Below are 17,454 nucleotides of genomic sequence, written 5' to 3'. Positions count from 1 at the left end.
AGTTCAAAGTTTTCATCTGCTTCATCTGATCCCAGATCAGACCACAACACAGACATAATAACTGTTTACATTTCCTCTCTACAAACATTCGTTTTATTTCATTATTTGACCGTTTTATGATGTTTAAAGTCGCCGGACGGCAGAAGAAAGTTAGGCATCCGTTTACCTGAGAGGACGGGCCGCATCCCAATACTGACAACACTTCCCTCCCTACCTACCTACCTCCTTACCCACACACACACACACATATCCTACCATCCTACCTCCCTCCTGCTGCTCGTCGTCGTCGTCGTCTACTTCTTCTTCTGTGGGTTTTATCCACACACACTACCGTCCTACAAAGAGACCTTTTCTTCTGCAGCCAACTGGGGCTAATTTATAGTTAGATGTTTAGCTGTTAGTAACCATTTCTATTATATATACACTATAGTATTTTAATACTACTGTATAGTGTGTATATAACATATACAGCACATATATTATATGCATCATATTATTATGTATATACTTACATACTGTATATAGTTCTGACATCCTGGCTGTTGGAGCTGCAATCAATAAAGTCTGATCGTATCTTATAAGTGAGTGAATAAATCAAATGTTTTTAGGAGTGTTTATAATTGATAATACTGTGTTTGGCTTTGTAATTGTATCTTAGTTCAGTCAATCAGCACAGAAGAATAAAAGTTTACACACCTGACGAACCCGAACTCATCTCTCTGTAATAAACACAAATATAATACTGTAAATATTGATTTAATTACAGGCAGGTTTATGGGAACCGGTGAAGAGAAATCAATTTAAAAACAGCATGTTTACAGTGGCAGTTTATTTGTATTTACATTAAACTTTTTCATATTCCAACATCAAACAGCAGAAAGAGTTCAGAGTGAAAAAAAGAGTCCAAACTGATAGAAAATCATTTTTACACAAAGTTCAGACTGTACAAGAAACTCCAACTGTACAGAGTGCTCCTGGACGCATCACAGCAGAGACAGCTGTGACGTCACTCTGACAGAAACACAGCTGGACAACAGCTAGTCCTGGACCTGAAGGGGGACACACAATGAATACTGGTACTGCACAGTACTAGTACTATGCTAGTACTGTGGTTGTGTCCACCAGTTTATATTCTGTGATTTAACACACTTTATTAAATAAAGGAATTTAATGTTCCTTACCAGAACAGCTGCATGAATATATATACTTTTTTAATTACCCGGAAATTTGAACAGAGTTTGGTTGGTTGCTGGTGGGCTTCTGCTGGAGGGATTTGGACCTATGACTCTGAGTATTTCTATAATCTTGGCTCCAGCCCTGAATACTCACAGTAGTCCACAGTACTGCACTCAAATAACAGTGTGTTACTGCAGAGTATTGCATACTGGTACTACAGTATTCAGACTGGACAGTGGAACACAGTCATTAAACACTGAATGTATTTACAGAATGTTTCCAGTTTTTTGTTCTGCTTTGGTGAGAGACCAGAGTTCAAAGAAGTGCATGCTGGGACTCTTTCTGCTTCTCTGAAGCTGCGGCCACATGACAGCTGGTGCAGCCAATCAGAACTCACAGAATGTTCACGTTAAATGACATCATTCAGTCAGACTTGAAGACAGATGATAACAGTCCCTGTATTGATCTGTCAATCAATCTGAGAGTGACAGCAGCAGTGTCAAATCCTGTGGTTTGATCTTTGGAGGTGGGCGGGGCTTATCAGGCAGATAGGTGGAGGCAAACAAGCAGGTGTAAGCAGAGATGCAGACAGGCAGAAAGACAGACAGAAAGGCAGGCAGACAGACAGACAGAGAGACAGACAGAAAGGCAGACAGGTAGATAGATAGACAGACAGACAGGCAGAAAGGCAGACAGACAGGCAGACAGACAGACAGACAGACAGGTGGAGGCAGACAGAGAGAAAGGCAGACAGGCAAACAGACAGACAGACAGACAGACAGAGACAGGTTAGGGTTAGGGGTTAGCAGAGATGCAGACAGGCAGAAAGACAGACAGAAAGGCAGGCAGATAGACGGACAGAGAGACAGACAGAAAGGCAGACAGGTAGATAGACAGACAGACAGGCAGAAAGGCAGACAGGCAGACAGAGAGAAAGACAGACAGGCAGACAGACAGACAGAGAGACAGGTGGAGGCAGACAGAGAGAAAGGCAGACAGGTGGAGGCAGACAGACGGGGAAACAGACAAGTGCTGGTTCATTGGTGACTTTCCATCTTTTACACTTTATTCAAAGTGGAACTCTGGTTCCAACGCACTTCATGTGTTTGAAGTGACTCCAGCTGGTCATGTGGCCATTATGTGACCGCGGCTTCATGTAGGAGCAGACTGGAGGTCAGCTGAATGACCTGAAGAAGTGAATTCAGATCAGATGTAACAACAGAAGCCCTGTTCAGACCTGGTATTAACATCCCTCCTGGGTGATCCGATCACAAGTGGACAGCTCTATTACCAGGTGTGAACACACCCAAGACACAATGAGGACACATTGAGATCCGATCACTCAGGTCACCTCCGAATGTGGTCTGGGCTGAATATGGCCACATTCTATTAGCAGTGTGTACGCAAATATATAAGAAGAAACAGACAAAACAGATTCTAATGGATGAAGTACACAAAAAAAGTGTAGCTGCTGTTAGCTAATTAGCTCAGTTAGTCGTGCAGCTAGCGGTGTGTGTGTTAGTTGTAAAGCTTAAATAAAGCTTTATTAAACCTCATCCTCCCGGCGGTCCGAAGCTCCTGTGCTAGCCACCAACACTCCCCCGGTGCTCTGAGGTCACAGTCCAGGCAGTCAGCTAGCATGGCTAGCTAACAGCAGCTACACTTTTTTTGTGTACTTCATCCATTAGAATCTGTTTTGTCTGTTTCTTCTCTTAGCAGTTACTTTAGCAACAAGTAAAGCTGTCCATCCGGACACTGTAAATCACAGAGAGTTGAGGCAGAGCAGCCGAAGGACATCAGAGGGAAAACCAGAACACATTTTCTCCACAAAATATGATCCAGTTTCACCAGAATCAGTGAATCAAGTTGTGTTTTCGTACCATCATCAGTCAGGCCCGGCCCCCAGAAACACATTGAGGTTAAAAACAACAACAACAACAACAACAACGTATTTGGTCTTTGCAAACAGAAATGATGTACGTGTTTATTTGCATATAGAGCGGGAAGTGAGATCTGATCACAAGAGGTCACTGGAGACGCATGTTGATGTCAGGTGTGAACAGGGCCTCAGAGGCCTCTGGGTGTTGACACAATAATAAGAACGTGACAACACGTGTTGTCAAAAAGTTCACCAACATCTTTATAAAAGTGTGAAGCTCAGTACAAAAACAGGCTGCGTTCAGTCCATCAATAGACCAATCAACCCTGTGACATCTTCGTCTGATTGTCGTGCAATGATTTGCATCCTTTTATTGCTCCCAGAGTGGATCTGGATCTGGATTCTGACTCAAAGTCCTCAGACCTTCTATGGCAGGAAGTTCCTCTCTGCTGTTCTCCGATTCTCTTGTTGACTTTCTATCCGCTGATGTCGGCAGCATCAGGATCCTCTTTTAGAACGGTTATAAAATGATTTCCATTTTCTGTTTCACAGTTTCTCTGCAGAGAGCGATTAAAAAACATTGCAAAGGTGAATGATGTTTCTGTTGTCCCAGGCTAAATATTCTGTATTGATAGTACATTTTACAGTACCCGTCCTCCCCCGAAAGCCACGCTGTAATTGGAACACTGCCTTCATATATGATATATTTACTGGATGTCTTTTTAATTTAAAAATAAATAAACATAACAGAGAACAAGGCCAAACAGAAACGTTTAGTTTTCATCCAACACAGTTTTATAAGCGAGCCTTCTGATGCTGCTCACAGTCAGACAGGAACTTTCTTTCTGGTGTTACTGGTGTTACTGGTTCTTCACTGGGTGAAAGGAAGGAGGAAGCATCTTACATAACGAGGAAAGATAGATGTGACCGACCGCTCTGTTGTCATGTTCATGTCTTTATATTTTTTATGGATTTATCAACCTGCAGCGGCTGTTTAACGTTCAGACGTCGAGTCCAAACTGTAAGAATACCTGAAGAATCTCACCTGAGGGATCAAACAGGTCACCTGATCTGATCAGTTAGAAATGTTATCAAAAGTTCATCTTTCAGACAAACTGCTGGTCTGTTGGACTGAGCTGGTGATGTCAGCTGGTGATGTCAGCTGGTGCAACAGTTTCATCATCATCACTTTTATAAAAAGTTCATATAAAAACTGGTTCAGTCCTGATTGTCTGAGCAGAGTCTGACGACAGATTTAAGACGAAGACGTAGGCGTAGAAAACTTTTAGACAGTGAAAATCCTGCAGTTTTAAATGTTTGACACTGAACTCATCAAAGCTGATCTGAGTGTCTGACGCTGGTCCAGAGGAGAGTTGATTCTTTACAAACAGATCTGATTTCATCCAGAGACGCCACTGTGAGGTCAGACTGCAGCCTCCAAAGGGACGGGGACATCATCCTCACCTCATCCTCTGTGTGACATCATGGTGGGCAGGGTTTCAGGTGAAGAGGAGAGAAGTGGGTTCTGAGGAGCTGCTGGTGTAACCTGAAGAGACGACCAACGTTTGAGCTGCTGGTCCTAATGAACAACAGGAGGTTCTCCTGGTTGTCCTGAGGAACCAGCAGAACACAAAGTCCAGAGAGTTGTTGATCCCAGGAAGCCAGCCTGAGATTGGTCTATGAATCCGTCCATCAGCATTCTGGTTGGTCAGTGAGTCAGACCAGAGTTCCAGGAGACGGTTGGTCCGGAGTCTGATCTCTGAGAGGAACTTCCTGTTTCTGAGGAGGGAAGGAGTCGTGGTAGAGAGAGCTATCCATAGACCTGAGGGAGAGAGAGAGAGTCAGCTGGTCAGGTACAGGAGCTCAGGTGTTCTTACAGCAGTGGATCTGTACCTGTACAGGTGACCCGACTCCTACCTGCCGTGCAGCGGGTGTCCATGGAACGTGGCTGAATGCGGCAGCGTCTGTTTGTGATGCGGCGGAGCGTGATGATGACTCGTCTCTGTCTGATAAGTCGATTGCTGGGTGACACAGTGAGTCCTCCTTCTGCCTTGCAGAGCTCCTTCCCCTCCGGCCTGACCTTTGACCCCCCCGTTCACCTTAGTGTTGACCCCTGTGTTGACCTTTCCATTTGCTTGGTTTTGGTGGGTGGAGCCCATTGTGTTCCTCAAGTACCAGTCCCTCAGACCTGTCAATCACACACACATCAAAGATTAAATTGCATGTTACAGCAGATTTTGGATCAGTTGTAATTATGTGTCAGTTTCCATCTACTCTGTCTTAGTCCCCCATCATTTGTCCTCACCTGGCGCAGGCTGTTTCATATGTCCTTTTGGGCAAAAATCTATTTTTATGCAGAAGATACGGTTTCAATCGGGACCCTGGTGTTTATGGTGGGCCCTGGTGTTTACGGTGGACTCGGGTGTTTTACAGCAGACCTGATGTTTTATGGTGGACCCTGGTGTTTTATGGTGGACCCTGGTGATCACGATGGACTCGGGTCTTTTATGGTGGACCCTGGTGTTTTACGGTGGACTCGGTTGTTTTACGGTGGACCCTGGTGATTACGGTGGACTCGGGTGTTTTACGGTGGACTCGGGTGTTTTACGGTGGACTCGGGTGTTTTACGGTGGACCCTGGTGATTACGGTGGACTCAGGTGTTTTATGGTGGACCCTAGTGTTTGTCCACATGCACCAGGGTCTGTGACCATGTTTCTGATCAGGTCAGATCCAAAGTCAATTCTGCCTCATGTAAAATTAGGAATACTGAATGGAGCCCTCTCAAGACCCCTGAATGGTTTGTGATGGTCAGCAGTTACCTGCTGATTGGCTTCTGGACTGTGTGACAGATATAATCAGCCGGTGGTCACACAGACGACATCATGTTTACTTCTTTATCTGCTTCTTGTGGACAGAAAATATGTAAACAATCAGAGTCCTGTTGTTCCAGCCAAACTTCTGTGCAGTATAAACAAACTAACTAGTTTTTGAGAAACTTTACATGTAATCCAGGTATGTGTCATTCTGCTTGACTCCACCAGGTGGCGTCACCTCCTGTCTGTAGCTATACAGACAGAAAGACTGTTTCTGCAGCAGTGACCCAGTTTCATCTCCACATCATTAAAGATTCATGAGGTTTTATCTTCACAGATTCAGATTTGAAAACATCACCAGACCAAAGCAGAGACGCACTGAAGATTAATTCTATCCACTGGGAGGTGAGGGGTGCTGCACACAGGTCTGGGGCCTGAGGGGGCCCAGGTCTGGGTACTTGTCCACTAGTAAAGGATGGTAATAGGTTGTGGTAAAGGTTAGCATTATTATGCTTCAACATAGGTTAAAAAAAGGTTGTGATCCAAATCAAACACACCACGATGTTACATGGCCATCAGGTGTAAATGGGTCTGAATAAAATGTGGATCACCCAGGCGTGACTTTTAGTGAGATGGTCTTTGTGCTGTTTCTGATGACACTGTCTCAGCTGGGACTGCAGAGGCGCAGATGCTGGTCCGATTGTTGAACCTGAAGCAGATTGGACTTAGCAGTGTGCAGAATGAGGCACAGACAGGTGAGTCCAACAACTCACTCTCAAAGTAAAGTAGTGTCTGTATAATCTCATTAACTACTGATCCACGAGTAGCTGACTGCTGCCTACAGACCTGACTGGTGGTTTCAGTGGTTGAATACTCATCTAGTTGAGTGGAGGACTCATGACTCATGACACACCTGTGACCGATGTTTCGCGGCAGGCACACATCAGTCACAGGTGTTTTACAGCAGACTGTGGTGTTTACGTCAGACTCAGTGTTAAGGGCGGAATCTGTTTTTTATGGTGGACCCTAGCATTGTGATGTAACAGGAAGTGTTACCTTCCAGGGCCAGGGCCTTATGGAGGCTCCTGTTGGCCTCCTCCAGCTGTGTGTCCTGGGCGGGGGGCAACTGTGGTGGTCGGGGAGGCAGCAGGTGGGGGTGGGGGTCTGGCTGGATGGCAGATAGAGGATTATGGGTATCAGTCTGGCTCTGCTGCACTGGGAGGAAGGGTCCGCAGGATTTGGTGCGGGTCACTTTGACTCGCCGCTGGTCGCTCGGGACACCGCCATAGGTGGGCGGGGATCCCAGGGGCTGCTGGGAGGAGTAGCCATTGTAGAGCAGCTGGTGGTGGGATGTGATTGGCTGCCTGTTGTTGGTCTGGGACTGCTGTCGCTGTAGCTGTTTCCCCCACACGTAATCCAGCAGGACCTCACTGTACCCCCCTCCTCTTCCTCCCCCTCCTCCTCTTCCTCGCCCCAATCCTCCCCCCTCGGTGAGTCCATTATTTGTCCTTGTCCTCATCCGTCTGTCTGTCAACATGTCGGAGCCCCTGAACGCTCCGGCGGTGTTAGTTCCTCTGGACCCTGGGAGACCGTTTACCCACAATCCCCCCTGCTGCTGCCCCCCCCCCTCCTCTGGGGCGGTGATGTGGTCCAGGAGGCCGTCAGAGCTGTTACTGTGACGAGTTGCGTTAACTCTGCCCCCAAACTCCCCTGCTGCTCCTGGATCAGAGGGGCCAGAGGAGGAGGAGGAGTCCTGAGAGCGAGGGGGAGGAGGGGGGGGTTGGGAAGGAGGCAGGGGTAGGGGTTTGTGGGCCTGAAGAGTCTCTGGATGGTTGGTCCTGAAAGAGGAGAGGGACAGGTGAGAAGACAGAATGACTTCAGTTTATGTTAGGACATTTTCTGACAGTTACACCTGGTATAACATGATCTGGACCTGGATACCTTAAAATGATGTGTGCGTGTTACCGTCGCTGCGTCCGGGCTTAGTGCCGCCCAAGATGATTGTGATTGGTTTAAAGAAAAACAAACAAGCCAGAGCGTTTTTTTCCAGAATGATGATGGGTTGAGCCAGGGAGACAGCAACAGCGTGCACAGTGAGGGTCATGTGACAATGCACTACCCTTCAGTAGCTAGGCTAACTAGGCTAACCTTACTCATACTGTAGGCAGGTCATCAGAGCCAGTGGAGGGTGTGTGTACCTGTGCAGCGAGTTCCTCCTGGATTTGTTCTGGTAGAAAACCTCTACTGGAGAACCAGCAGAGACCAGCAGGGGGCGAAACTGAGACATGCCATCATCTGACAGAGAGACAGATTATTGTGCTCTGATGAAAATATGCTGAAATAAAACTGCAAACATATTTTCAAAGAATAAGCACTTCATGTTTGAGCCAATCACTGAGCAGTTACAGTGCAACACACTACAACATGCAACTTAACATAAAATGTTGAAAGTTATCAACAAACATTGAAAAGAACATTTCTATTATTATTAATGATGCGATGATAGAATATGTGGCTCAGTCTGAATCTGAATCAGAAACACTTTATTTACACAATGGAGCCTGGAGTCTGAGTTATATAAGGAACAGGTCTCTGATGAGCCGAGGTGGGTCCATGTGGACCTAATAACAATTTCACCTCTGAACCGAAACTTTTAGTTTCAGATAAAGTGTTGAGTCATCGTGTTTCTGACCTGTCAGATCCCAGATAATAACTTTGTGAGTACAATGTTTTACGAATGATAGAAATGATGGACAAAACTACCAAAATAAGAGTTTTGAAATAGTGTGAAATAAAGTTTGAAATGTCTCAGCCAGCAGGTGGAGCTGCAGCAGCAACACCTTTACATGTGTGTGTATTACCGTTATCGTGTCCTGTTGAGTCTGACGTCGAGCTGCTCTCTGACCTCACAGTGTCATCTGGAAACACACACACACACACACACACACACACACACACACACACCATCAGATTCAGAATAAAAGCAGGAAGAAGCAGGTTGAAGCAGGTTTCCTTGTGGAAACAATGGCTTTGCATCTACAGCCAGCTGAGAGGGTGTGTGCATACGCGTACGTGTGTGTATGTTGATGAATGGAAAGTTTTCAGCAGGAAGACAGGCCGTCCTGCCCCACATACTCTGAGAAACGTCCACACAAAGTCAGATAAATCTGCATACTTGTACCAGTGTTTGACGGATAAACAGATCTGAAGTCTGTATTAACCATGGATGCTGACAACTCATCTCCTAGCAACATCAGCTCTCAGCTGTCAGTCAAGTGATGTCACGGGAATCAGCCACTCAGAGGCTCAAGGTTCAGACACTAATCATTAGAGTTTATGAGTCCAGTGGTGTGTTTAACTTGTGTTCCACCGCAGGAACAACCTGTAACCTGGTTCTCCTCAGAATCTTGTGAGTCTTTGAGGTTCTTCTCGTGTTTTACAAACTGGGATGTATCACAGTGAAGTAAAGTGAAGTGGACCTGATGTTGTGATGAAACATCAGTACGACAGGATGAGTTGAAGTGTGTGATGAAGATGATGAAGAGTCTGCAGGCTGAATAGCTGTAATTTCTTCAGCAGAGAATGAAACACAGTGACGTCGTGTTCAGTGGAAATCTGAGCTGATGCTACGCTACCTTCATGCTACTTCATCACTTCATTAATGCCGCATTGCCTCTTTACACGATGTTTAAATGCCCATTAAAAGTTGTGGCAAAGATTACGTCACATCTGCTCAACCAATCAGGATCGTCGGCACTGCCTCCAACTCCTGAAACTACCTATCTTCACTTCCTAATCAGGATCCATATTTACTTCCAGGAAGTCAAGAACAGAAGAAACAAAATCAGAACCAGAAACAAAGAACACATTACATCAAGATCGAGCAGCTTTAACAGCCACACACACAAACACGCTGTGTGTGTGTGTTACCTGTGTGGCAGCCTCTGTGTACAGTCCTCTTGCCGTGGTGAGTGTGTGTCTGTGAGTGTGTGTTGTGTTCAGAGTCACTGTGTTTCCTCAGAGCTCCACTGAATAAAGTTTTCTTCAGCTTCGAACGCTGAGAGTCTTCGTCCTGAAAACACACACACACACACACAAACACAGGGGAACAGTGGACAGGAAGTGAATTTTAAACTTTCAGCTGAATTGATTTGACATTTTTAATTACAATTGACATTTTTGACTTTATTGACTCGAATCATCTTCTCGTGTGTGTGACCAGAGCTCAGCGGCTCTGACTGAACCAATCGTCTGTGATGGAGTGTCACGTGGCGCTCAGTGGAAACAGAGTGGAGTCATTGTGCTGCATAAGCATGACGAGCTAATTCAGTAACGGATGAAAGGAAGCAGAAAGACAGTGCTGGGTCTCGGGTTGGATCAGGGTCTTAGCAGCATTCAGGTTCTTAAAGGGTTTGATCTGGGCATGCAGACTTGATGACGTGTTCACCTTCTCTGTGGCTCGACCTGTTGTGACCTGATGATTTAAAACCTCGAGTATTCATTTCTTGTTCTGCCGCTTTGTGTTGGTTTGTTTGTTCTTCTTCTCTGTCAGCTGCTTTCAGGGACGTTTCCCATGAGCACTTTCTGGATATATACATATATATACGTATATATTTGTATATATACGTATATATACATATACATATTCATACATATATATATGATCACAGATCAGCACTGACAGACAAAACTCAGGTCGAAGGTCATGTCTTCTCCTCACCTCTGCTCGACACTTCCTGTTTCCTTGGCGAGACGTCCCGCCTCTCCGTTGGAAACAGGGGGGTTTCTCTCCCGCCTCCAGGGGGAAGTCACTGGGCACCGCACCTGTCAGCTCCTGACCAATGAAAAAACAGGAAAATCCACCTTATATTACTTCACATTAAATTCATTCAGCAGTCGCTTTTGTTCAAAACAACTCAACTGGAACAAGACTGTGACCCTCCCAGTCCAGGACTACGAGGACCAGACAGGTCCAGGAGAATGAACAGCTATGATTGGATGATCCCTGTTGGAGGGAGGGATCTAATTATGACATCACTCACCGCCTCCTGCAGACAGATGCGTCTCAGCTCAGCCAATCGTGTGCTCAGCAGCACCTGCAGACCCCGCCTCCTCTCCTGCAGCTCTGCCATTCGCTCCCTCTGTTTCCTGTCCGGACAGGTGAGAGAGTCTGTACACACACACACACACACACACACACTGTAAGACATGTCCTCATTAACATATATGTCATTATATTGCTGTGGTTTGTTCTCACCAAGTGCCGATATGAGTTGACCTTTGACCTCCATGGCTTGTGTTTCCCATGTGACCCCGCCTCCTCCCTCCTCACTGCTCGACCCCTGTTCGCCGCCCCACACACACTCACTCACCTGCAGGACACATTCAGTTCAACCTTTATTGTCCCCAGATGGCAGACAGACACACACGTCAAGTTAACAACAACACAGATGTTGAGCAGATGTTCCACCGGAGGATGGAAGGACGGAGGGAGGGATGGACGGAGGGAGGGATGGAGGGAGGGATGGATGGATGGATGGATGGATGGATGGAGGGATGGATGAGGGATGGATGGAGGGAGGGATGGATGAGGGAGGGATGGACGGAGGGAGGGATGGAGGGACGGACGGAGGGAGGGATGATGGATGGACGGAGGGAGGGATGGAGGGAGGGAGGGAGGGATGAGGGATGGATGGAGGGAGAGATGGATGGATGGAGAGATGGAGGGATGAATGGAGGGATGGAGAGATGGATGGAGGGATGGAGGGATGGATGGATGGAGAGATGGAGGAATGGATGGATGGAGAGATGGAGAGATGGAGGGATGGGTGGAGGGATGGATGGATGGAGAGATGGAGGGATGGATTGAGGGACGGAGGGATGGATGGAGAGATGGAGGGATGGATGGATGGAGAGATGGAGGGATGGATGGAGAGATGGAGGGATGGATGGAGGGATGGATTGATGGAGAGATGGAGGGATGGATGGATGGATGGAGGGATGGATGGAGGGAGGGATGGATGAGGGAGGGATGAGGGAGGGAGGGATGGATTGATGGAGAGATGGAGGGATGGATGGAGGAATGGATGGAGGGATGATGGATGGAGGGATGGAGGGATGGATGGAGAGATGGAGGGATGGATGAATTGATGGAGAGATGGAGGGATGGATGGAGGAATGGATGGAGGGATGGATGGATGGAGGGATGGATGGAGAGATGGAGGGATGGATGAATTGATGGAGAGATGGAGAGATGGAGGGATGGATGGAGGGATGGATGGAAGATCCAAGATGGCGCCGCGGATGGCTGCCTCGGTCTGTTGGAGCGCATTGTTTTGCCTTGTTTTGTTTGTAAACAGTGTTTTTTAACCCTAACCCTTTCACCAGAGAAGAGCTCATGAACATCAGGGGAACAACTCCAGTGGATTTGTTTCCCGAATTTCTTGCACCTTGAACTGTTTTATGGGACATTCTGGTCAAAGGTGCTCTCACCTTTGCAGCTCTACGTCAACGTAGAGGGAAACGTGCCGGTGACACTCTGGATCACTGTTACACCACAGTCAGTAACGCTTTTCACGCCGTCACCCGCACTGCACTGGGACACTCTGACCACGACATGGTCCACCTGATTCCTGCATACAGGCAGAAATTAAAACTTTCTAAGCCTGTTGTGAGAACTTCGAAGAAGTGGACCAGTGAAGCTGCAGAGGACCTGAAGGCGTGTTTGGACTGCACTGACTGGGATGTTTTCAGGACTGCTACCAACAGTCTGGGTGAGTACACAGAGGCTGTGACTTCATATATCAGCTTCTGTGAGGACTGCTGTGTACCAACTCGGACCAGGGTGAGTTATAACAACGACAAACCCTGGTTCACAGCAAGACTGCGACAGCTGAGGTTGGAAAAGGAAGAGGTGTTTAAGAGTGGCAACAGAGCAGAGTTTAAGGAAGCCAAGTACAAGTTTAGCAAGGCGGTGAGGGAAGCTAAACGACTGTACTCAGAGAGACTACAAGATCAGTTCTCAATGACTCTGCTTCTGTGTGGAGGGGGCTCAGGCAGATCACCAACTACAAGCCAAGAGCCCCCAACTCTGCTAACGACCGACGCCTCGCCAACTCCCTCAACGACTTCTACTGTCACTTTGAAAGACAATGGGACAGTCCTGACACCATCCCCCACACCATCACCCACCAGCTCCAGCCCAACAGCCCCAACCCCCTCATCACACCTGGGGCTGAACTCTCACACCTCCTACCACCACAGCTGCCCCCCACAGTGCCCCCCACTCCTCCAGCATCGACACCTCTGTCTGTCCTTGAAAGAGATGTGAACAGGCCCTTCAAGAGACAAAACCCGCGAAAAGCTGCTGGACCAGACTCCATCTCCCCATCCTGCCTGAAGCGCTGCACCGATCAGCTGTCTCCGGTGTTCACGGACATCTTCAACACCTCACTGGAGACATGCCACGTGCCAGCCTGCTTCAAGGCCTCCACCATCATCCCCGTCCCCAAAAAACCAGGGCCCACAGGATTAAATGACTACAGACCCGTCGCCCTGACCTCTGTGGTCATGAAATCATTTGAACGCCTGGTCCTGTCCCACCTCAAATCCATCACAGACTCTCTGCTGGACCCCCTGCAGTTCGCCTACAGAGCCAACAGGTCTGTAGACGACGCCGTCAACCTGGCTCTACACTTCATCCTCCAGCACCTGGACTCCGCAGGATCCTATTCCAGGATCCTGTTTGTGGACTTCAGCTCTGCCTTCAACACGATCGTCCCGGCTCTTCTTCAGGACAAGCTCTCCCAGCTGAACGTGCCTGACCCCACCTGCAGGTGGATCGCAGATTTCCTGTCTGACAGGAAGCAGCACGTGAAGCTGGGGAAACACGTCTCAGACTCGCGGACGATCAGCACCGGCTCCCCTCAAGGCTGTGTTCTTTCTCCTCCACTCTTCTCCCTGTACACCAACAGCTGCACCTCCAGTCACCAGTCCGTCAAGCTCCTGAAGTTCGCGGACGACACCACCCTCATCTGACTCATCTCTGGTGAGGATGAGTCTGCCTACAGGTGGGAGATTGACCATCTGGTGACCTGGTGCAACAGCAACAACCTGGAGCTTAACGCTTCAAAGACAGTGGAGATGGTTGTAGACTTCAGGAAGAGCGCAGCTTCCGTTTCCTGGGCTCCATCATCAGCCAGGACCTCCGATGGGAGCTGAACATCAGCTCCCTCATCAAGAAAGCCCAACAGAGGATGTACTTCCTGAGGCAGCTGAGGAAGTTTAACCTGCCACAAACAATGCTGGTTCACTTCTACACTGCCATCATAGAGTCCATCCTCACCTCCTCCATCACCGTCTGGTACGCTGCTGCCTCCACCAAGGACAGACGCAGACTGCAGCGTATCATCCGCTCTGCAGAGAGGGTGATCGGCTGCAACCTCCCATCTCTTCAGGACCTGTACTCCTCCAGGACCCTGAGGAGAGCAGGGAAGATCGCTGCCGACCCCCTCCCCTCTGGCAGGAGGCTGCGGTCCATCAGGACCAAAACCTCCCGCCACAAAAACTGTTTCTTCCCCTCTGCAGTCAACCTGACGAACTTACATTGCACCTTCAGACCACTGCAAATTCCTTGTAATGTACGTTACTTGGCAATAAACAGTTTCTGATTCTGATGGAGGGAGGGATGGAGGGATGGATGGAGGGATGGATGGATGGATGGAGAGATGGAGGGATGGATGGATGGATGGATTGATGGAGAGATGGAGGGATGGATGGAGGAATGGATGGAGGGAGAGATGGAGGGATGGATGGAGAGATGGAGGGATGGATGGATGGATGGAGAGATGGAGGGATGGATGGAGGGATGGATTGATGGAGAGATGGAGGGATGGATGGAGGAATGGATGGAGGGAGAGATGGAGGGATGGATGGAGAGATGGAGGGATGGATGGAGGGATGGAGGGATGGATGGAGAGATGGAGGGATGGATGGAGGGATGGATGGATGGAGAGATGGAGGGATGGATGGAGGGATGGATGGATGGGTGCTTGCTCAAAGAGTCGGTCTAAACCTGCTCTGTTTGTAATGTTATGAGATGACTTGTGTTGTGATTTGGTGCTATATAAATTAAATTAAATTGAAGATATTGATTATATCTTGTTGTCAGTTATTAATATAACCCTGTATGACGATTTGTCTGTCAATATTTGAACAATCAAGTGAACATTAAAAAGCTTCAGTCTGATTATCAGGCGACCCAAAACCATCACAGTTCTCCTCCGTAATGGTGTTTTCTCGTCTTTTGTACACAAATGACCGTCAGTCATTCAGTCAGTCATCAATCAATCAATCAATCAATCAATCTCGCCTTGAATGAACTGGGTTCATAAGAGCTCCAGTAGTTCACTCCTGTGGCCATCCAACAGCCTGAACACCACCACAGGACTGCTTCACTGGTCAGCTGGCTGACTTGGTTGGTTAGCTGTTAGCTGTTAGCTTGTAGTGCAGTTGCAGTCCCCAGGCCGGCCTGCAGAGGAAGTTAAACAGTTTTCAGAACCTCTGACCTGGTAAGAGAACAACAGAAGAAGAAGAAGAAGATGAGGACAGAGTGAGGACCAATCAGAATTCAGGAACACTGTAACAGCAGGGATGAATATGATGTGACATCAGTCTTGTTACACCTTCACTGCCTGCAGTGGAACTGAAATGATTAGGAGATTAATATTATTAATGTACCAATCAGATTAATGTATCAATCAAAACACTTCAACTAGATTTTAATCGATTTTGTATTCACTTTAACACACTTGATGATGTGAGGTCAGAGTCAGAGCTCATCCACATGTTTACACATGTTTCAGGGTTCAGACTCTTCAGGACTCATTCATTGTTCAGGCGGCCACACTGTAGTGCAGCTCAGATCCTCTATTTAAAGGATCACTCTGGTGTTTTTCTATATTTTGGCACTAAATCAACTTGTCAGTCTGTCTCTCAGTCCTGTCTGACTTCCTGTCTGTGCCTCTCAGCTCTCAGCCCATTGGTTCCTACTGAAGACGTGAATCTTTAAAAACACCTCACAAATATATAGTTTCATGTTCAGTCATTTCCTCAAACAGCTGCTTGCTCTAGTTTTTATTAAACTAACAGGAGGAACTATTTGTTGGGGACTATTTTCAGCGGCAGATGAATCCACATGTGGTGCTCTAGTGAGTGTTTGGGGCAGCAGGACGGTGTGTGTGGGATATTTCCTCCTGCTATCCTATTACAGAGACTGGAACATTTAATCGGTATCAAAGGAACCGCACTAAGCTGGTTTAAGTCGTATTCATCAGATCGATCTCAGTTTGTACATTACATCACATACATCATCGTTTGTACATACATCAGTTGTGAATCCTCCATGTACGCCAAAGTCAGTCATGGAGTTCCACAAGGTTCTGTGCTTGGACCAATACTATTCACCTTATATGTGCTTCCTTTAGGAGATATCGTTAGAAAACACTCCATACATTTTCATTGCTATGCGGATGATACCCAGTTATATCTATCGATCAAGCCAGAAGAACCTCACCAGTTAGCTAAGCTCCAAGCGTGCCTTAAGGACATAAAGACCTGGATGACCTGCAATCATCTGATGTTGAACTCGGACAAGACAGAAGTTATTGTTCTTGGCCCTGAACACCTCAGAAACACAGTATCTAAGGATATTGTTACTCTAGATGGCACTGCCCTGGCCTCCAGCGCCACCGTGAGGAATCTCTGAGTTGTCTTTGATCAGGACATGTCCTTTAACTCTCACGTAAAACAAACTTCAAGGACTGCCTTCTTTCACCTCTGTAACATTGAAACATCAGGAAGATCCTGTCTCAAACAGATGCAGATGTACGTCTAGGCTGGGTTATTGCAATTCCTTATTATCAGGCTGTCCCAATAAGTCCCTGAGGACTCTCCAGCTGATCCAGAATGCTGCGGCACGTGTACTGACAGGAACCAGGAAAAGAGATCATATTTCTCCTGTATTAGCTTCGCTGCACTGGCTCCCTGTAAAATCTAGAATAGAGTTTAAAATCCTTCTCCTGACCTACAAAGCTCTTACTGGTCAGGCACCATCATATTTTAAAGAGCTCATAGTACCCTATTACCCCACTAGAGCACTGCGCTCCCAGAATGCAGGGTTGCTTGTGGTTCCTAGATTCTCCAAAAGCCGAACAGGAGCAAGAGCCTTCAGCTATCAAGCTCCTCTCCTGTGGAATCGGCTCCCAGTTTGGGTCCAGGAGGCAGACACACTCTCTACTTTTAAGAGTAGGCTTAAAACTTTGCTTTTTGACAACACTTATAGTTAGGGCTGGCTCAGGTCTGCCTGGACCAGCCCCTAGTTATGCTGCTATAGGCCTAGACTGCTGGGGGACTTCCCATGATGCACTGAGCTTTCCTCCTCTCCCTCTCCATCTTTACACATTCATGTCCCTCCAATGCATGTTACTAACTTTATATCTTCCCGGAGTTTCTTTGTGCTTTGTCGTCTCGCAGGTTCCTGTGGATCATGGTCCTGGTACGCCTGGCTGCTGCTGCCATAGGCCTGC

At 47.4% G+C, this 17,454-nt stretch overlaps 1 protein-coding gene across 1 annotated transcript; it reads right to left on the bottom strand.

Annotated features, from left to right (window-relative positions):
* Positions 1 to 4,771: 4,771 nt before the first annotated feature.
* ccdc120a (coiled-coil domain containing 120a) lies at positions 4,772 to 11,201 on the bottom strand. The gene is made up of 9 exons (XM_070909919.1): positions 11,127 to 11,201; positions 10,912 to 11,039; positions 10,590 to 10,703; positions 9,800 to 9,941; positions 8,731 to 8,787; positions 8,068 to 8,164; positions 6,926 to 7,707; positions 4,973 to 5,243; positions 4,772 to 4,877 (listed from the first exon to the last, which is right to left on the bottom strand). The coding sequence occupies exons 1-9, from the start codon at positions 11,158 to 11,160 to the stop codon at positions 4,772 to 4,774; spliced, it is 1,731 nt and encodes a 576-aa protein (XP_070766020.1). The 5' UTR covers positions 11,161 to 11,201.
* Between the last annotated feature and the right edge of the window lie 6,253 nt (positions 11,202 to 17,454).

This window comes from Enoplosus armatus, chromosome 8 (genome assembly GCF_043641665.1).
Source record: "Enoplosus armatus isolate fEnoArm2 chromosome 8, fEnoArm2.hap1, whole genome shotgun sequence".
Taxonomy (NCBI): domain Eukaryota; kingdom Metazoa; phylum Chordata; class Actinopteri; order Centrarchiformes; family Enoplosidae; genus Enoplosus; species Enoplosus armatus.
Note: the sequence above shows the minus strand (reverse complement) of the source record. Positions and strands in the feature narration are given on the sequence as shown.

Excerpts from the sequence above, each read along its gene's own strand:
- ccdc120a (XM_070909919.1), bottom strand. The coding sequence starts at position 11,160 with ATGGAGGTCAAAGGTCAACTCATATCGGCACTTG. Across the intron at positions 11,040-11,126 it reads TCAACTCATATCGGCACTTG|ACTCTCTCACCTGTCCGGAC; the intron begins GTGAGAACAAAC and ends GTGTGTGTACAG. Across the intron at positions 5,244-6,925 it reads TAAGGCCCTGGCCCTGGAAG|GTCTGAGGGACTGGTACTTG; the intron begins GTAACACTTCCT and ends TGTGATTGACAG.